This window comes from Microtus oregoni, unplaced genomic scaffold (assembly GCF_018167655.1).
Source record: "Microtus oregoni isolate MIOR12 unplaced genomic scaffold, Mior012 000003F_ref0000135, whole genome shotgun sequence".
Lineage (NCBI taxonomy): Eukaryota > Metazoa > Chordata > Mammalia > Rodentia > Cricetidae > Microtus > Microtus oregoni.
The window spans coordinates 2,367,732-2,384,041 of NW_024543062.1; the positions used below are offsets into that span (position 1 = coordinate 2,367,732).

The 16,310-nt window shown below is 45.1% G+C and overlaps 1 protein-coding gene across 1 annotated transcript in view; it reads left to right on the forward strand.

Annotated features, from left to right (window-relative positions):
• Nucleotides 1–1,227: 1,227 nt before the first annotated feature.
• The window catches only part of LOC121445951 (guanine nucleotide-binding protein subunit alpha-12), an 86,736-nt gene continuing 71,653 nt past the window's right edge, over nt 1,228–16,310 (forward strand). Inside the window, exon 1 of the mRNA XM_041648127.1 lies at nt 1,228–1,658. Within this exon, the coding sequence (XP_041504061.1) occupies nt 1,356–1,658 (303 nt within the window). The 5' untranslated portion in view covers nt 1,228–1,355. The remainder of the gene's footprint in view (nt 1,659–16,310) is intronic.

The window sequence follows — 16,310 nt, forward strand, 5'->3', positions numbered from 1 at the left end:
TGTTCTGTTTGTAATGGAAAGTGGGCTCTGACCCGCATGCCTGCCCTTCCCTCCCAGCCTCTCCCTGAGACAAACTCGCACCCTGTAGCCAGGATGGCCTGAAAATTACTATGTAGCCCTGACTAGCCTCAAACTTGGATCAATCCTCTTGCCTCTGCCTCTCAAGTTCTGTGATGACCTATATGCACCGCCAATACCCTTCAGAACCCATGCTTTCTATCACCATGCCATATCAGAATGCCTTTGAGTGATTTTAACAATCACGTGCGCGTGTTTGTGTGTAGCAGTGCCCACACATGCAGAGACCATGAGTCATCCTGTGCCTTGCTCTATTGCCTTTCTACCTTCATTTTTGAGACAGATTCTCTTATTGAACCTTAACCTTACTCTTCGGGCTAGGCTAGCTGCCTAGCAAGTTCCCGGAATTAGTCTAACTTGGCTTCTCCAATGCTGGGGATACAGATACAACTGGGAAATTCATGTTCTCACGCTTTCCCACAAACGCCCTTTCCCACTGAGCCATCTCCCCTTAATCACACTTTAAGATTAAAGTACCCAGGAAGGCCCAAGCAACTCTCTTTTTTTGTTTGTTTTTCCCTTATTTTGTTTCCATGCAACACTCAAAGGAGCATTTGTTTGAAAATTATGGCCCCCCGTGCTCCAGTGTTTTTGGAAGGAAAACGGCTGAGCTTTCTCCCTAAACTTAAAAGCAAGCGGACCTCATCGGTATTTTCCAGCTTTACGGCCCCGTCTTATGTGGCTCCGGGAAGATCTAGGACCCATAGCCGGACGCAACCTGGGAAATTGGGCAGAAAGTCACTCTGTACACCTGGCACTTGTGGCCACGCCTCGTTTCGCCCAATTTCCAATCCCACGCAGGGTCACTGTGATGGACAGACACTCAGAGAACTTATAATTGGCCTCGGAGAACTGCAGCTCCTCCTCCTCGATGGCCCCGCCTCCCTTTCATTCTGAAAGAAAGAAGCTCGCCCGGCCGTCCAATGAGACGTCCCTCGCCGCAAAGATCCCGCCTCTTTCGGCGCCGGCTCCGCCCCAAAGGCCGCAGGAGCTCCCGCCTCCTCCGAAGTACACTTGTCCAATAAAAAGTCGGGCTCCATCGACTAGACGGCTTCTCAACCAATAAATGGGCTCCTGAGCGGCGCCGCCCCACCCTCCGCGCCTTTCCCTCCGCCCCTCTGCCGGCCGGGCTTGTGAGGGCCTCGGGGCGGCGGCGGCGGACGCGGCCTGAGGGAGCGGCGGGCGGGGCGGCGCCTGGCCCGGCAGGGCCGCGCCGGCTGAGGGGCGTCCATGGCGCGCGGGCCTCGGCGGGGCGCGGCCGCGGCCTGAGGGCGGCCATGTCCGGGGTGGTGCGGACCCTCAGCCGCTGCCTGCTGCCGGCCGAGGCCGGAGCCCGCGAGCGCAGGGCCGGCGCGGCGCGCGACGCGGAGCGCGAGGCCCGACGGCGCAGCCGCGACATCGACGCGCTGCTGGCCCGCGAGCGGCGCGCGGTCAGGCGGCTGGTCAAGATCCTGCTGCTGGGCGCCGGCGAGAGCGGCAAGTCCACGTTCCTCAAGCAGATGCGCATCATCCACGGCCGGGAGTTCGACCAGAAGGCTCTGCTGGAGTTCCGCGACACCATCTTCGACAACATCCTCAAGGTGACGCGCGGCACCGCCCACACACACCTGGCCCCGAGTGGGCTCGGGACCCCGCCCCCTTTGTCCTCCCCGGGACCGGCGACCCTGCTGCCGGGCGCCCCTCCCCTTCGAAAGGGACCTCTAGCCGCGCCAGCCGGGGTTACTCCGGTGACCCCCAGGGGCCTGATAGTTTCCAGAATCTTGGTTGCCTGGGGACCGTGGGAGTGGAAACTGGACCACGCGCGGGGCCTTGGGTTCTGAAGGACTCTTAGGGCTGGACACGTGGAGTAAGGGTCGCCAACTCTTCCCGTCCCTCCAGCCAGCGAAGCTTACAGTGTAGGTTGGAGGACATCCGTCCCCTGTTCTTATTTGTAAATGAGAATCGACCATTTTAATCGTTATTTTTTGGACACAGTGTCTCATACATCCCAGTCTAGCCTTGAACTTACTAAGTAACTGAGGATGACCTTGAACTTTTGATCCACCCCCCCGCCCCCGCTTCCACTCCCCAAATACTGGAATTACTGGGGATGTGGGGCGCTGTGTCACCTCGCTTGGTCCACGGAGGGCTAGGGATTGAACCAGGGCTAGGTGGCACTTGACTAACTAAAACTACCTTGCCAGTCCCTAGTCTTCAGTTTTAAAGTTTTGTTTGTTTTGGATTTTTGAGACAGGGTCTCGTGAAGCCCAGGCTGGCCTTGCTGTGTGGCCCAGGATGACCTTGAGCTCCTAAGACATCCCTCTGCCCCCATCTCCCCAGTGGTAGGATTACAGGCATGTGCCAGCCACACAATGTTCTTTAAACTCTTTAATATGGAGACTTAACATATACGTACCAAGTTAGAGGAGATGTTAGAAGGAGCTGTGAGACACGGCTCAGCTTTAAAACAAGGATCCATTCTGTGCTGATCTCCTTCACCTCTGACTCCCTGGTCTCTAAGCAAATTCCAGATGTATAACTGTATTAGAAAATATTTTGGTATGTGTCACTAAACAATAAGACTTTATTTACTTTAAAAGCTTACGCACAGGAGTATTATGGAACTAAAGGAAAAAAAAAAAAACTAGGACTGGGGAATTGTTGGGTGGTAAAGCACTTGTCTAGCCTGTTCAAGCTGCTGGGCTTCAGCCCTGCAAAGCAAAACATAAAGCTTCCTGAAAGGCTGCTCACTGTGATTCAGTGTCCACATTGTCGTCGTTGTTGCATGGTTGTTTTTGACTTTGGACCAGATGCAATAATCCTCATGTGGTTTTGAACTCAGGGTCCTGTCCCTTGTGCCTTTTATATTCTGTGCCACATGTGCGAAAGAAACAGTCATGTTGACAGAGTCTAGGGCCGGTGTTAGAACTGCGAGTCTGTACAAAAGGGTCTGAAAGAAAGATCTGGAGAGCTGGGCCTGTAGCTCAGTTGGTAGAGTGCTTGCCTAGCACGCACAAGGGCCCCAGGTTGAATAAACTGGCCATGGTGGCCTACTCCGTAATTCCAGCACTGTGGAGGCAGAGGCAGGAGGTGAAGTTCCAGGCTTAGCTACACGGCGAGTCTGATGCTAGCCTGGGCTATGTGAGACCGTATTTCAAAAAAGAAAGCTGTAGAAAAGTCTAGAGGAGGGCAGAGAGCATCTGCCCTGCATCGCGATTAGTTTCCTCTCGAAGTTTCTCATCTCCCTTTTTCTTATCTTCTTGATCCTTCCCAAGCCCCAAGTTATTTGGCGGGGAGGGCAAATTACAGGTCTGAGGAACGCAGTCCCAAACAGGTGGAGAGCTTTGTCCTACCCTAAAGCCAATTTGGAGACCGATTTATAGAACCTAATGGGCTTTTAATTTAGCAAGGGGGCACAGAAACCCATCTGGGACGCGTCTTTCACTTCGGCCTTGAGGAACCTTGGTGTAGGGTGGTTGGGCTGGGATCCTGGGAGCCAGACTTCCGGGCCAACACTCCCACACTCAACATGTTTGTTACTAAATGTTTCGTTTTAATACAAGTAGCTCCTTTGGGCTCAAGATGGGAAGAAAATCATTTGAAGGATAAATCACACCCTTTTCACCTTTCAGAGCCTCGGGCAGTTTCAGGGTTCTGGCCAAGTGCTCCGTAAACATTAGACAGTCACCTTAAAGGGATGGGTATAGTTGTTCAAATTTCCCTCAGCGACAGAGGGGCAAAACGCACTTGACAGTCACTCAGGGAGTCTGGTTTTATTTTTGCTGCTTTTCTGTATCCCAGAACCAGGTAGGCTTGAGGGCTCAGTTTCTTTCAACCTGGGAGGCAGAAAAAATATTTAGAAACGTAAACTCAAGTCTACTTGAGTCTGTTAAGTACATTTTAGAGAAGTCAGTCTCTGCTTCCTGAGCTCTTAGTGTTTGCTTTTACTGGCCTCCTTATCAACAGAATTGCAATTTGTTAACAGGTATTCTGCAGTGTCTTTTTTTTTTAATGTACTTTGTTAAATTAGTAATTTAAAATGTTTAGTCCTTTACAATTTCATATATGTATAAAATGGCTTTTGGCTGTTTTTAGACTCTAGTCACTATTTTTCAGCCCCTCCTAGTCTCTCTGAGTCCTTCCCAGCAGGCGTTTTTTTATACCCAACCTTCTTACTCATCGTTCTATATTAAATGTGTTTTATCTGTGGTAACTAGTTAGAATTCATTTTTCAACTTTAAATCCTTCTCAGTCCCTGGCCTCCTCACTGATCCTGGCCTTGATCAATCAGTTCTCCCAATTCTATCATTTTGTCACTTCAAAACTATTGCGTTGGATTACTATACATTACTATATATTACTTACAAAACTATTGCGTTGGAGCTGAGGAGATGGTTCAGTGGGTAAGAGCATTTGTTCTGCAAACAGGGTTCCTGGGTTTGAACCCCCAACACCCATGTAAAAAGCTGGGCAAGGCTGTAAACCACAGACAAGGATGGGGCACCAGAGACAAGAATGACCCCAGCTAAAACCCTAAGCAATAGCAGAGAGGGTACCTGAACTTGTCTTCCCCTGTAATCAGATTGATGACTACCTTAATTGTCATCATAGAACTCTCCAGAGCTTGCTTGGCAGCCAGCCTGGCAGAAACATGCTTCTAGTTCAGTAAGAGACCCTTTTTCAAGGCCAGAAGGCAATATGATAAAGGATGACACCTGATGCCCTGTTCTGGCTCCTGTGCACACCCACACACTCACATGCAACCACTGTACACCCCACACAGCATATTCTATAAATGGAATTCATGCAGTATATGGTCTTTTGGAATTGACTTTTATCAGGACATTTCTGTGGTGCTCCCCATGTAAGCAACTGCACATGGCCATAATTCCCACCTTCCTGCTGAGTAATGTACCACCTCTCTGATCACCTCGTGAGGGTATCTGGGTTCTTCCCACCTGCCGCTCACTACACATAGAATACTACATTCTTTTAGATTAGTTGGCTGATTGGTTAGGTATGACATGGTCTCAGGTACCCTAGGCTAGCCTCAAATTTAACCATGTTACTGAGGCTGGCTGCTACTCCTGCTTCTACTACCTTCCAAGTGCTGGGATGGCAGACATGGGCCGCTAGTCTCAATTTTGTGTCTGTGTCTATGTTTTAATGTGTCTGGAATAATATTCAACAGTGATGTGTTCATCTTTATAAGAAACTGTCAGACTGTCTCCCAAAGGTTCTTTTGTACACATCAGTTTCTCTGCATCCTTGCTGGCATTAGGTGATGTCACCGACTTTCTTCAGCTGTTCTTAGAGGTATATACTGTATTTTCTTAGAGTTTTAATTTGTATGTCCCTACTGTTAATGATGCTGAAAGTCTTATCATTTGCCTCTCACCCTCTTTGGTAAAAAAAAAAAACAAAAAAAACACACATTTTTTTGGTCCCTCATCTAATTAGGTTCTTTGTGCTTTTATTGTTGAATTTAAGGAGCTCTTTATATATGGTGGATACTAGTCCTTTATTCCACACAAAGATTGTATATATGGTCTGTCCTTCCATTCTCTACAATGGGTCTTTTGCAAAGTAAACATTTTTAATTTCAGTAAAGTCAGTTTATCCATTTTTATTTTTATGGATTATGCTTTTGCTATCATGTCTTAAGAACTTTTTGCTTGGCCTAGATCCAAAAGATTTTTCTCTAAGAGTTTTATAGTTTTTTCTCTTACTTTTAAGTTGAAGCCTTTTTTTTTCTGCCTGTGAATATCCAGGTTCAGAACTATTAGTTATTTTCTTATTAAACTGCTTTATGTCTCTATAAAAATGACAATCAGTTGGTCTATTTGTATATGTGTGAGTTTTGTAATTTGTTCCCATGGTCTGTATGTCCTTATGCTAATGTCACACAGTGTTGATTACTGTAACTATATATGAGTTTCAGTATTTCTCCCACATTATCTTTTCCCTTGTCCCAGATTTTAGCTAGCCCAGGGCCTGTCCTTTTTTCCTTATAACTTAAAAAAAAAAAATCATGTGTATTCTTATGTCTTAGTATGGGTACACTCAGGAGTACAGTGCTCTTGGAAACCAGAAGAGGGAGTTGGACCCCCCACCCCCACCCCCACCCCCACGCCAGAGTTATTGTGGTTGTGAGCTGTCTGATGTTGGTTATGGAAGCCTAACTTGGGTCCTGTACAAGAGCAGTACACTCTTATTCCCTGAGCCATCCCTCTAGCCCCAGTGTAAGTTCTATAAATGACCTCCTATGTCTATAAAAACATTGTTGGGAAATTGATGATATAAGCCAGAAGATCAGCTTGGAAAGAACCTCATGCCCGTGTTGAGCTTTCTAATCCATGAACACAGCACCTTCGTTTAAAGCCTGATATTTTTTTTTCACCAGCCTGCTCCACTTCTCGTGATCCTAAACATGTTTTATGAAGTTTATGCCCCAGAGCAGAGTTTTCTTTAAGGCAATTATAAAAGATACTGTGCTTTCGCTTTCAGCCCACTCACTGTTAATGATAACAGTGCACTTGGCCTCTGTATTTGGGTCTTGTGCCATGATATTGCTGAGTGGTTGTAGGGGCTTTCTGTCACTTGCAGTATTCTGCACAAACTGTTATGTTATTTGCAAGTAGAGGCTGTTTTAATTCTTTCTTCCCTTGAGTCTGCCCTTGTACATATGGCAGTATTTAAGAAAATGAGAAGTTGGAGGTCTAGTGGGAGAATGGAGGGGGACTAGAGGGTAGATTTAAAAGATAAAAACAATTGGCATAGTTCTGAAAGAAAAGAGAATGCCTTTCATTTCTTTTTCTTTGCCTATTGCAGTAGCTACAATACTATGTCAAGTGAGAGTGCTGAGAATCCTGATGGCCTCTCTTTTTTTACTGCCACTGACAGTCAGTGTTTTCTATTCGTTGACTAATTTTTTTTGTGCCTTTGTGTATGTGTGGCTGTACCTGTGTGCATGTGGAGATCAGAGATCAACCTTGAGTGTCATCCCTTGCTTTTGAGACAAGGTCTCTCACTGGCCTAAAGCTCACTGATTAAGCTAGGCTAGCTATCTGGGATTCACCTGTCTCCTCTTTCTCACAGTTGGGATTAAAGTATACCACCACCACGTTCAACTTTTTCATGCCAGTTCTGGGACTCAAACTCATGTTTCAGTACTTCCTCATGTAAACACCCTACCAACTGAACCATCTACTTGACTGCATTGATTGATTTTAACCCCACACTCACACCCACACTTTTTCCTTTAGTGGTTTAGGAGATGGTGCCCATGGTGTTGCACATGCTAGATAAGTGCTCTGCTGCTGAGCTCTCTATTTTTCTACTCTTCCTAGAGGGTTATATTAGTTTTACTGCTAATTTTTCCCTAACAAAAATGATCAACTTTTTTATTCCATTGATTTTTTTTTCTCCTCTGTGATATTCCAGTTTTAAATTTTATTTATTTCTGTTTATTTTCTTGTTTTTAAGAATTGGAGTGGGGTAGCCAGACTGGCTTTGAACTAACTATGGCAATCTTCATGCCTCAGCTTCCTGAGTTCTGAGATAGGTGTGAGCCACCACCCCAGGGTTAATTCTGCTCTTTACTGTTTCTTTCCTTCTGTTTACTTTGGATTTAATTTGCACTCCCTTGTTCCTGGTTTGTTGAAAGAGAGTACCTCCCCAGAGGTGGGATTAAAGGTGTGAGCCACCCATGTTTGGCTCCTTTCCTTTTTGCTGTTTTCAGATAGCCTCATGTTGACTGGTCTCAAACCAATGATGCAAATGAGGCTGACCCAGAGCTTGCTATCCTCCAGCTCCACCTCCCAAGTGCTAGGGCTCTCCAACTTGTTGAAGCAGTCTTCTTTCTGCCTTGCGATGAGCTCCTCACTCTTAGATCCTACTTTCTCTGGCTTCATCTCACCCTTAGAAGAGCTGGGATTCTGGGTGCACACCACTCACTGCATCTGCTGGCTTTTTAGGGGTTCTGAGGCTTGAACTTGGCTTTTCAACTTGTCAGGCTTCTGAGCCAAGCGCCTTTACCACTGAGCCATCCCACTGCCCCAGACATTTTAAGTCCTGCCTCCACTGTCACCATATATCTCAATATGCTCTTTTGTTTTTAATTACTCTTGTGTTCATTTATTTATTTTATTTAGCTATCTTCGACTCATGAATTATTTGTATGTCTGATGTAGTTTCTGACTATTGTCAATTTGTTATTGAGTACTTAGTAGAGTTCATTGTGGTTAGAGGACACACTGTATATGATTCCTATTCTTTTCTATTTCTTGAGTGTGTCTTACAGCCCAAATCACAATCTCTTAAGCATATATTTTATGGTCCTATTAGTAAATATTCTATAGGCACTTAAATATGCATAGCTTGCTATTTGCTGGAATATTCTGCACATCAGCTGTTGTTAGTTGACATTGATGAGCACAGTATTCTTACTGAGCTGTCCAGTAGGTTTCTTCAGTCCCTGAGAGTCGGGTATTTGGGTCCCCAACTATAATTGTGCATCTGTCTTGCCTGTAGCTGTGTCCATTTGCTTCGTATATTTTGAGGTTCTGTTTTGTGTTCCATAAACATTCACAATTTGAAGCATATTTCTCTGAATGTATGTGGCCTTTTCATGAAGTTAGGATGAGTATGTCAAGCCACAGACAGTGAGGGAACTGTCTAGTTTCCTTGCACTGGTACCTTCTTTAGCAGCCATTGTCTCACAGCTTTCTATTGATGATTCCACAGTGTCTGCTCTCTATTGCTTGTACTTTTCATCTGCTCTCCCCCCGCCACCGTGTGTGTATGTATCTGTGTGTCTGTGATGTGTGTGATGCATGTGCCTGAACCCAGACATACGTGCTGTGGCACGGATGTGGGTGGAGGCCAAAGAATAACTTGTTTTTTGAAAAAGGGCCTCTATGTGTATCCTAGACCAGATTCTGACTTGTGATCCCTCCTTCCTGAACTTCCCCAGCCCTGGGGTTATAGGCTTGTACTACCATACCCAGTTTATGAAGTACTGAGGATCGAACTCGGGGTTTTTTACATTCTAGGCAAATATTGTACTGACTGAGCCCTTTTGCCCCTCATTCTTAAAGACTATCCCATCACCACCTTTAGAATTCATATTTAACACTTACTTATTTACTCTGAGACAGCATCTCATACAGCTTGGTCTGGCCAGCCTTGTCTGTGCTCTAACAAGGACAGCCTTAAATTATGATCCTCCTGCCTCCATCTCCCTAGCTCTGGGATTATAGGCATGTGCTACCATATCCAGTTTATGTCCTCCTAGTGATGAAACCCAGGGAGATCCTCTATCAAGTGAGCTACATCCCCAGTGGGACACTTTTAGTACTTAGAAATCTTCCATGTTCCTCCTCCCCTACCGTTGATTTTGGAGAAGTCCTTTTCATATGTTCCTCTTTGATGCTTTATTTTTCTCCAGCTATTTTTATGGCCTTTTTTCTTTGTCTTTAGTTTCCAGAAATTTAATTATGATTTAAATCAATATAGATTTCTCTCTGCTTATCCTGTTTGGACCTTGATCATCTTTCTGAGTTTAGACATTTATGTCTTTTGTCAGATTTTAGGGGAGGGTTCCAGCAATGTTTTGTCAAATACTTTTCCGTTCCATGCACTTTTTTTTTTCTTAATGTGGGACTCTATTGACAGAGCTGTCCACTTATTTTTGTTGTTCTGTTTTGTTTCTTGTTTTCTTGGACTGGGGGTTGAGCTGCATGCCACCCTCTAGCCAGGCAGCCCCTGCACACTCAGCTGTTGCTCCAGCTGCACTTTTGTTTTTGATCTCTGTGTCTGTTTCCTTGTCCAGTGAGGCTGTGACATCAGCCTCTGGGCCTGTGTGACAGAGTAACACTAACCCAGCCCCCGCTTCCTGCATCCTTGGTCCAATATGAGAACCCTGACACTAAGCAGTGGAGGAATAGGAGCATTCCTGCCAATCAGAGGGTGGTAGGTTAGACCCCTTTGTGGCACTGCCACCTCCCTCTGCTATGCCACATGGAGCATGCCTGTCTCCTGGTTCCTCAGGGCAGGAATATAGAGGAAATCAGCTTCCCTCTCCACTCTGCTGAGCTAAATATTTAAGCCTACTTGTTGCTTTGATTTACCATAAATAATCCCAATAAGACTGCCTGGTCCATTCTTTCTCCAGTCTTAAAGATGACACTCTCTTCATTCCTACCTGGGGGGCTCCCTTGGGGCTTGTATATTAAGTATTTTGGAAACCATGTAAGACTATCTTTAGTAATAGAATGGCCCCCGCACTGAAGCCCAGCTTGGTATCATCTGACAGTGTTTTCATCCTTTGATCTGTGTGTGATGTGTTCAATTTTAAAACCATTGTTAATTACTGAATTTCACATACAGTTAGAAGCTAATGATCTGTTTGGAGGATCTTTGTTATATCTTGTAATTCCATCTACATAATTATAATGTTTCTCATTTAACTACTTCAACTGAGATTTGCCTTGCATATGTATGCATTGCTTTAGAAATTTCTGGGAAATTTGGATTATTTGAGTGGGTAGTCCCATGTTGAAGCTGAAATAAAATAATTAAATTCAGAATGTTCAGGGTTGGAAAGATGACTCAGCAGTTAAGAGTACTTCCCACTCCTCCAAAGGACAGAAATTGAGTTCCCAGCACCCACATCAGGTGGCTCAAGGCCATCTGTAACTCCAGCTCCAAGTGATCCAGTGCCTTCTTCTTGTCTCCATAGGCAGCTACACACACGTAATATACATTCCATACAAGCACACATATAAATAAAAATAAATTTTTAAAAGGTATTTAGGTTTAAAATGTGCAATGTACTGTACTGGGAGCTGAGGGGGTACATTTCATGAATCTCAATTATTTCCAGCCTTGGGCATCTGTTTCCTGCAGAGATATTGCACAAGTACCTAGAGTATGATTGTATATAAGAGTAAACACCACTGAAGAGGCGGAGAGATGACTCAGTGGGAGAAGGGAAGATTAACCCTGGCAGAGGCATCAAGAGGCCTGGTCCAGGAAGTGTGAATGCACCAGCCTTTGAAGACTCTGGAAAGTCCAGCAGGTAGAAAAGGAGGATACAGATCCAGGCAAGAACCATTTGGGCACATGCAGCAGCTAGAACTGAGGGGACAGTCAGCACAAGTATGAGTTGGGCTTTGTAATTTAAAGGAGTGGTTAAAATATGGTGGTTTGCTGTGGCAACTACAGCCACAATAGAAAGTTAATATACAAGCATCTACTTTCAAGGATATCTATGGACTGCAAATTCAAAACTTTTATTGTAAATTGGAAAGATTGTATTAAAATTGGAGGTTTTAAGCGTTGAAGCCTGACTCAAGTGTAAAATGATGGATGCAAGCATGAGGACCTGAGTTCAGATCCCTCAGCTCCCACATAAAAAGCTGAGCACAGCAGTGCATGCCTGTAACCCCAGCACTGGTGGAGTGGAGACGAGGGACCTGCTGGCCAGCCAGTGTTGCTGACACCGTGAGCTCTGTGTTCAGTGAAGAGAACTTGACTTCAAAACTTAGGTGGACAAGAATAGAGATGAAACAACCAGTTATCTGCCTTTAGTCTGCACATGTGTACAAATAGGCAAGTGTACCTGCACACACATATACACACATGCATGTACCCTTCATACACACACACATGCTCAACACAAAAGAGTCGTTTGGGTTTTGTTATTTAGAGCTTGCGGCAAAGGAGTCTGAGACTCTGGAGATGCCTCTATTGCCTGTTTGTGTTTTTAGTCACGTTGAAACTCCTGGTTTCTGCTAGTCACTGATTTTTGGGCTCAGAAGCCCCACTTGGGGCTTAGTGCCTCCCACAGTGGGTGGGCTGGCACGGGTGCTGAGGCGGAAGTCAGCTCCCTGGGTCTGGAGCACAGTTGGGTTTTTACTGCCTTGTTGGCAAATTGCACTTGAGTAAGCAAATTTTCTCTTACACTTGGACACATGTGGTTGGTTCTTTTGAAACGCCCAAAAACAAAAGCATCTTTTCCATCAGTTGAGGGAGAAAAAGCCAGCAAGAACGTTGTGGCTATAAAAGGGACTCAGAGCTCCAAATGATAGGTCTTTTCCTCCCAGATTCCCAGTTACTTGTGTGAGAGGTGCAGCATTTGCACTTCATCATCTGTCAGGTGCATTTGGAACAGGGCTGTTGTAGGAAGCCTGCTGGTTAGTTCCCAGCTGCTCAGCCCTGAAATTATCACACAGAAACCATATTATTTGCAATACTGTTTGGCCAATATCTTAAGCATATTTCTGGCTAACTCATATCTTAAATTAACCCATCTCCATTAATCTGTGTATCAACACAAGGCTGTGGCTTACCAGGTAAAGTTCCAGTGTCTGTCTCCGGCAGGGCTACATGGCTTCTCTTAACTCTGCCTTCTTTCTCCCAGCATTCAGTTTAGTTTCCCCGCCTACCTCTGCTCTGCCCTGCTATAGGCTCAAGCCAGCTTTCTTTATTCACTAATGATAATCACAGCATACAGAGGGGAATCCCACATCACAGGGCTGCACCTGGTATTGGCAGATGTTCAGAGTCAACTCTTAGCAATTATATTATGGCAAAACCAAGAATGGGCAAAGCCAAGAATGGGCCATGGAGCCCATCAGTCATAGATGAAGATATAAAATGTATCTAGAGCTATAATTACAGGGTAATTGTCAGAGGAACTTGTGTAATGCTGCTGATCCTTCTCTCACTATCTGAAGGGCAGCAACATTCCTAAAGATAGGTAGATTGCATCTAGACAAAAGGGTCAAAGCCTGTGAGACTGAGGCAGGAGAGTCACTGCAAATTTGCAGCCGGCTTGGTCTGTGCTTTAAGGACAACATAGGGGACACCCTCTCTGAGGAAACCAAGAGGTTTCACAACCAAGCTCAATCCCCAAAATCTATATAAAGACTCAAAGAGAAAACTGATTTCACAAAGTGGTGTCCTGTGACCTCCACATGTGCACTGTGGCACTCATGTGCCCAAATATACATATCAAGTGTATTCACAATAACAAATATAATCGAGGTTTGGAAAAGAAAATCAAAAGAGTTGCAGTCTTTGTGTCTCTTGTCAAGTGAGCTATCAGAGCTGTCACCTAATATCACCTGATTCCCTTCTAGGGTAAACAGAGCAGTACTAATTATTGCTGACCTATGTCACAGTCTTTCTGTATGTATCTTTTGCCAATTAAGACATCTGTGTTGAGCTGTAGAGATGTCTCAGTGATTAAGAGCCCTGGCTGCTGTTGCAGAAGACTCAGGTTCAGTTCCCAACATACACATGGTGGCTCATAAGTGCCTGTAACTCTAGTTCTAGGGCATCTGACACTCTTTTTTTGGCCTCTGGAAACACTTATATGGACATGGTGTACATATATACACATAAAATCAAGTAAGACATCTGTTTTGGGGCAGAGAGTATGGCTCAGTAGAAAAGCATGGGTTTAGCATGCATGAGGCCTTGGGTTTCATTTCCAGCACCTTTCACAGGAAAGTGTCTGTGTCTGAATACATGTTTAAGTCTGTCCTGGTGCACTGGCTTTGGAGAACAGACATAATTTTCACTCCACATTAGTATATCTATTGGAGCAGCTGCTTCTGCATCAGTTTCTTGGACTAGTCTGAAATTTAAACTTTAGATACATACCATCTGTGGGGCAACAAGGAACAGTTGTTCTAGGGGTGGGGGCTTTTGAGGAGCAATCAAGAGTTGCAAATGTCCAAAGGAGGTAATGTCCCTGACCTCTGCCATAATATACAGCTTCAGCAGTCTGATGACTGGCAGCTTTCTCTGGACTCTGGCATCTATTTTACCATCTTTCCTGGGTACAATTGGCCCTGTAGAGTTGGACTGCTACAGCCAAGGCAATGGTAATGATCAACACTGTGCTAGCCTAGGCTTTTGCAGGTGACTGAAGGTACCAAGTAGCTACTGCAGCAGGGTTGAGCAGAATTGTGGGTGGAGGAGTATACAAATGCAGATAGTGGATTAATGTCATGACTGTGTCTACTGGGGATGAACCAGTCATCAGGGTCTATTTGGAGCAGTAGAGGAGTCAAATGGCTTTCAAGTGTGCAAGAAGACCTGCTCCATCTCTCAGGGCCAGTCAGAGCCAGGTCCTGTGTGTGGCTCTTGGGCTTATTATCTCTTAGGTGGCTTATCTCTGGAGACTGGGAAGATAAGGGGAGGACAGAGCAGAAGGCAGGTCGGCACTGTCGATAGCTGGGAGGATGCAGCCCAGGAGACCTTGCCTGGCTTTTGGCTACTCCATCCTTCTAATGGGTGCCTGGTGAGATTTGCTTGATTAATCCTGTACTGTGCGGGGCCAGTGCTTCAGACAGATGGGAAATTTCCATCAGGACCAGGGTTAAGGTGGACATACCTCCTCAGCCACTAACAGCACCAAGAGACACAAATTGCATGAATTTTAAAGGTGAAATTCTGCTTGTTTTTGTAGACAAGATGTCCAGGGCTCTGAGAAAAAGACCCATTAACGCAGAAAGGAGTTACTCCCTCCCAGCTCCCTTCCCAGTTGTAGTTATTAATTGCTTGAGAGGAGCTTTCAGCCCACCTGTAATCCTAGCACTCAAGAGACTGAGGCAGGAGTTCACAAATTCAAAGTCAGCCTGGCCTACAAAGTGAGACAGACCCTATCTTAAAAAAACAAAAAGAAGAAGAAAGAAAGAAAAGAAAAAGAAATCACACAAAACAGGACTGAAGAAATGAGCTCAGTCAGGAAAATTCTGGAAGACCAGACCGTAGTTTGATCCCTAGAACATAAGTTAAAAAGCTTTGTGTAGTACATGTCTGTGATCCCAGCATTGGGAAGCAAAGACAGGATTTCTAGGCTCTCTGGCCAGCTTGTTGAGCCTACTTGATGAGACCTATCTTAAAAAGAAAGTGGAGGGGGAGGTGGACTGTACCTGTGGAACAACACCTGAGGATATCCTTTCACACATACACACATACCCTCCCCTCAGTACACACGAACATATTTCAAAAGATGATTTTTTTTAAAGCTTTTCTCTATTATAATAGGATTTTCAGCTCCCACTTGAATTTCTATCTTTAATTCTTGCCTCACACAAGGTAGCCAGTGACTATATATTTTTGTGGCCACATGTTTTTTCAGGGAAACAGTTTCATAGTTCTAGGATAGGGAAAGGTTGTCCTAGGACCCTAATGACTTGTAGCTGTAGGTGGGAAAACGCTGTTAATATTAATTCCAGGGTGTGGTAGCACCCATTTATAATTCTAGCACTTGTGAGTTGGGGACATTAGAATTAGAAACTCAATGTTATCTTCAGCTACATACTTGAGGTCTGCCTGGGCTACTTAAGACACTTAATCCTAGCCCTGGGAGGCAGAGGCTGGTGGAACTCTGTGAGTTCAAGTCCAGGACCACACAGTGTAACTCGTCTCAAAACAAGAACAGAGAGGGAGAGAGGACCAGAGGAAGACCCTGTTAGAGGATGTGGAGTGTCACCTGGGAACTTGGTCATTTGCCTCCTTATCAGTACATATTTAGTGTGACTATAAAGTACTAAGATGTTTTAAACAAATATACCAGGACTGCCAGCGACTAGTTAGAGCAGGTGTCTCATTAAAAGTAATCATTTGGGGAAGCTGAGTCAGCAAGTCCCTTAATGTCTAACCATGAGCCAGACCCTGCCGCAGCTGCAGATGGCCAGTCTGCCTAAGAGGGACGCCTCTGTGCCAACGTGGTCTGTATTCTTTTCTCCACATCTTAATTGTCACTGTGTCAAAGCCTTAGGTAACCCTGTCTGGGTAAGGCTGAAGTTTCTGGTGGACAAGATCTTCACCTTCCTAACCTCAACCACTATGATCCTCCTACCTTCTCCCACTTCCTCTTTGACCCATATGCCAAGGAAGGAGGAATGGCTAGCTGTGCTGGTGAGTTTGGGGGAACAAGTGGGTAGACTGGACTAAGCAGTCCTGCTATCAGAGCACATTCCCTTTTCTTGATTCTGTGGACTAAGGTACTTGCCTGTGTCTGTTGGCTAACTTTAAAGAGCTTGCCTGCCCTCAAGCTAAGCTCTTAGGAACACACTCAACATTTTGATCTCCATTTGCTTGACTCCTACATTTTTCCTTTCTATTTTTTATTTTCTTCGTTGTTGTTTTGTAATGCTGTTTTGAGACAGGGGCGCACTATGTAGCTCAGGCTGACCTTGAACCCATGATTCTCCTGTCTCAGCCTCCCAAGG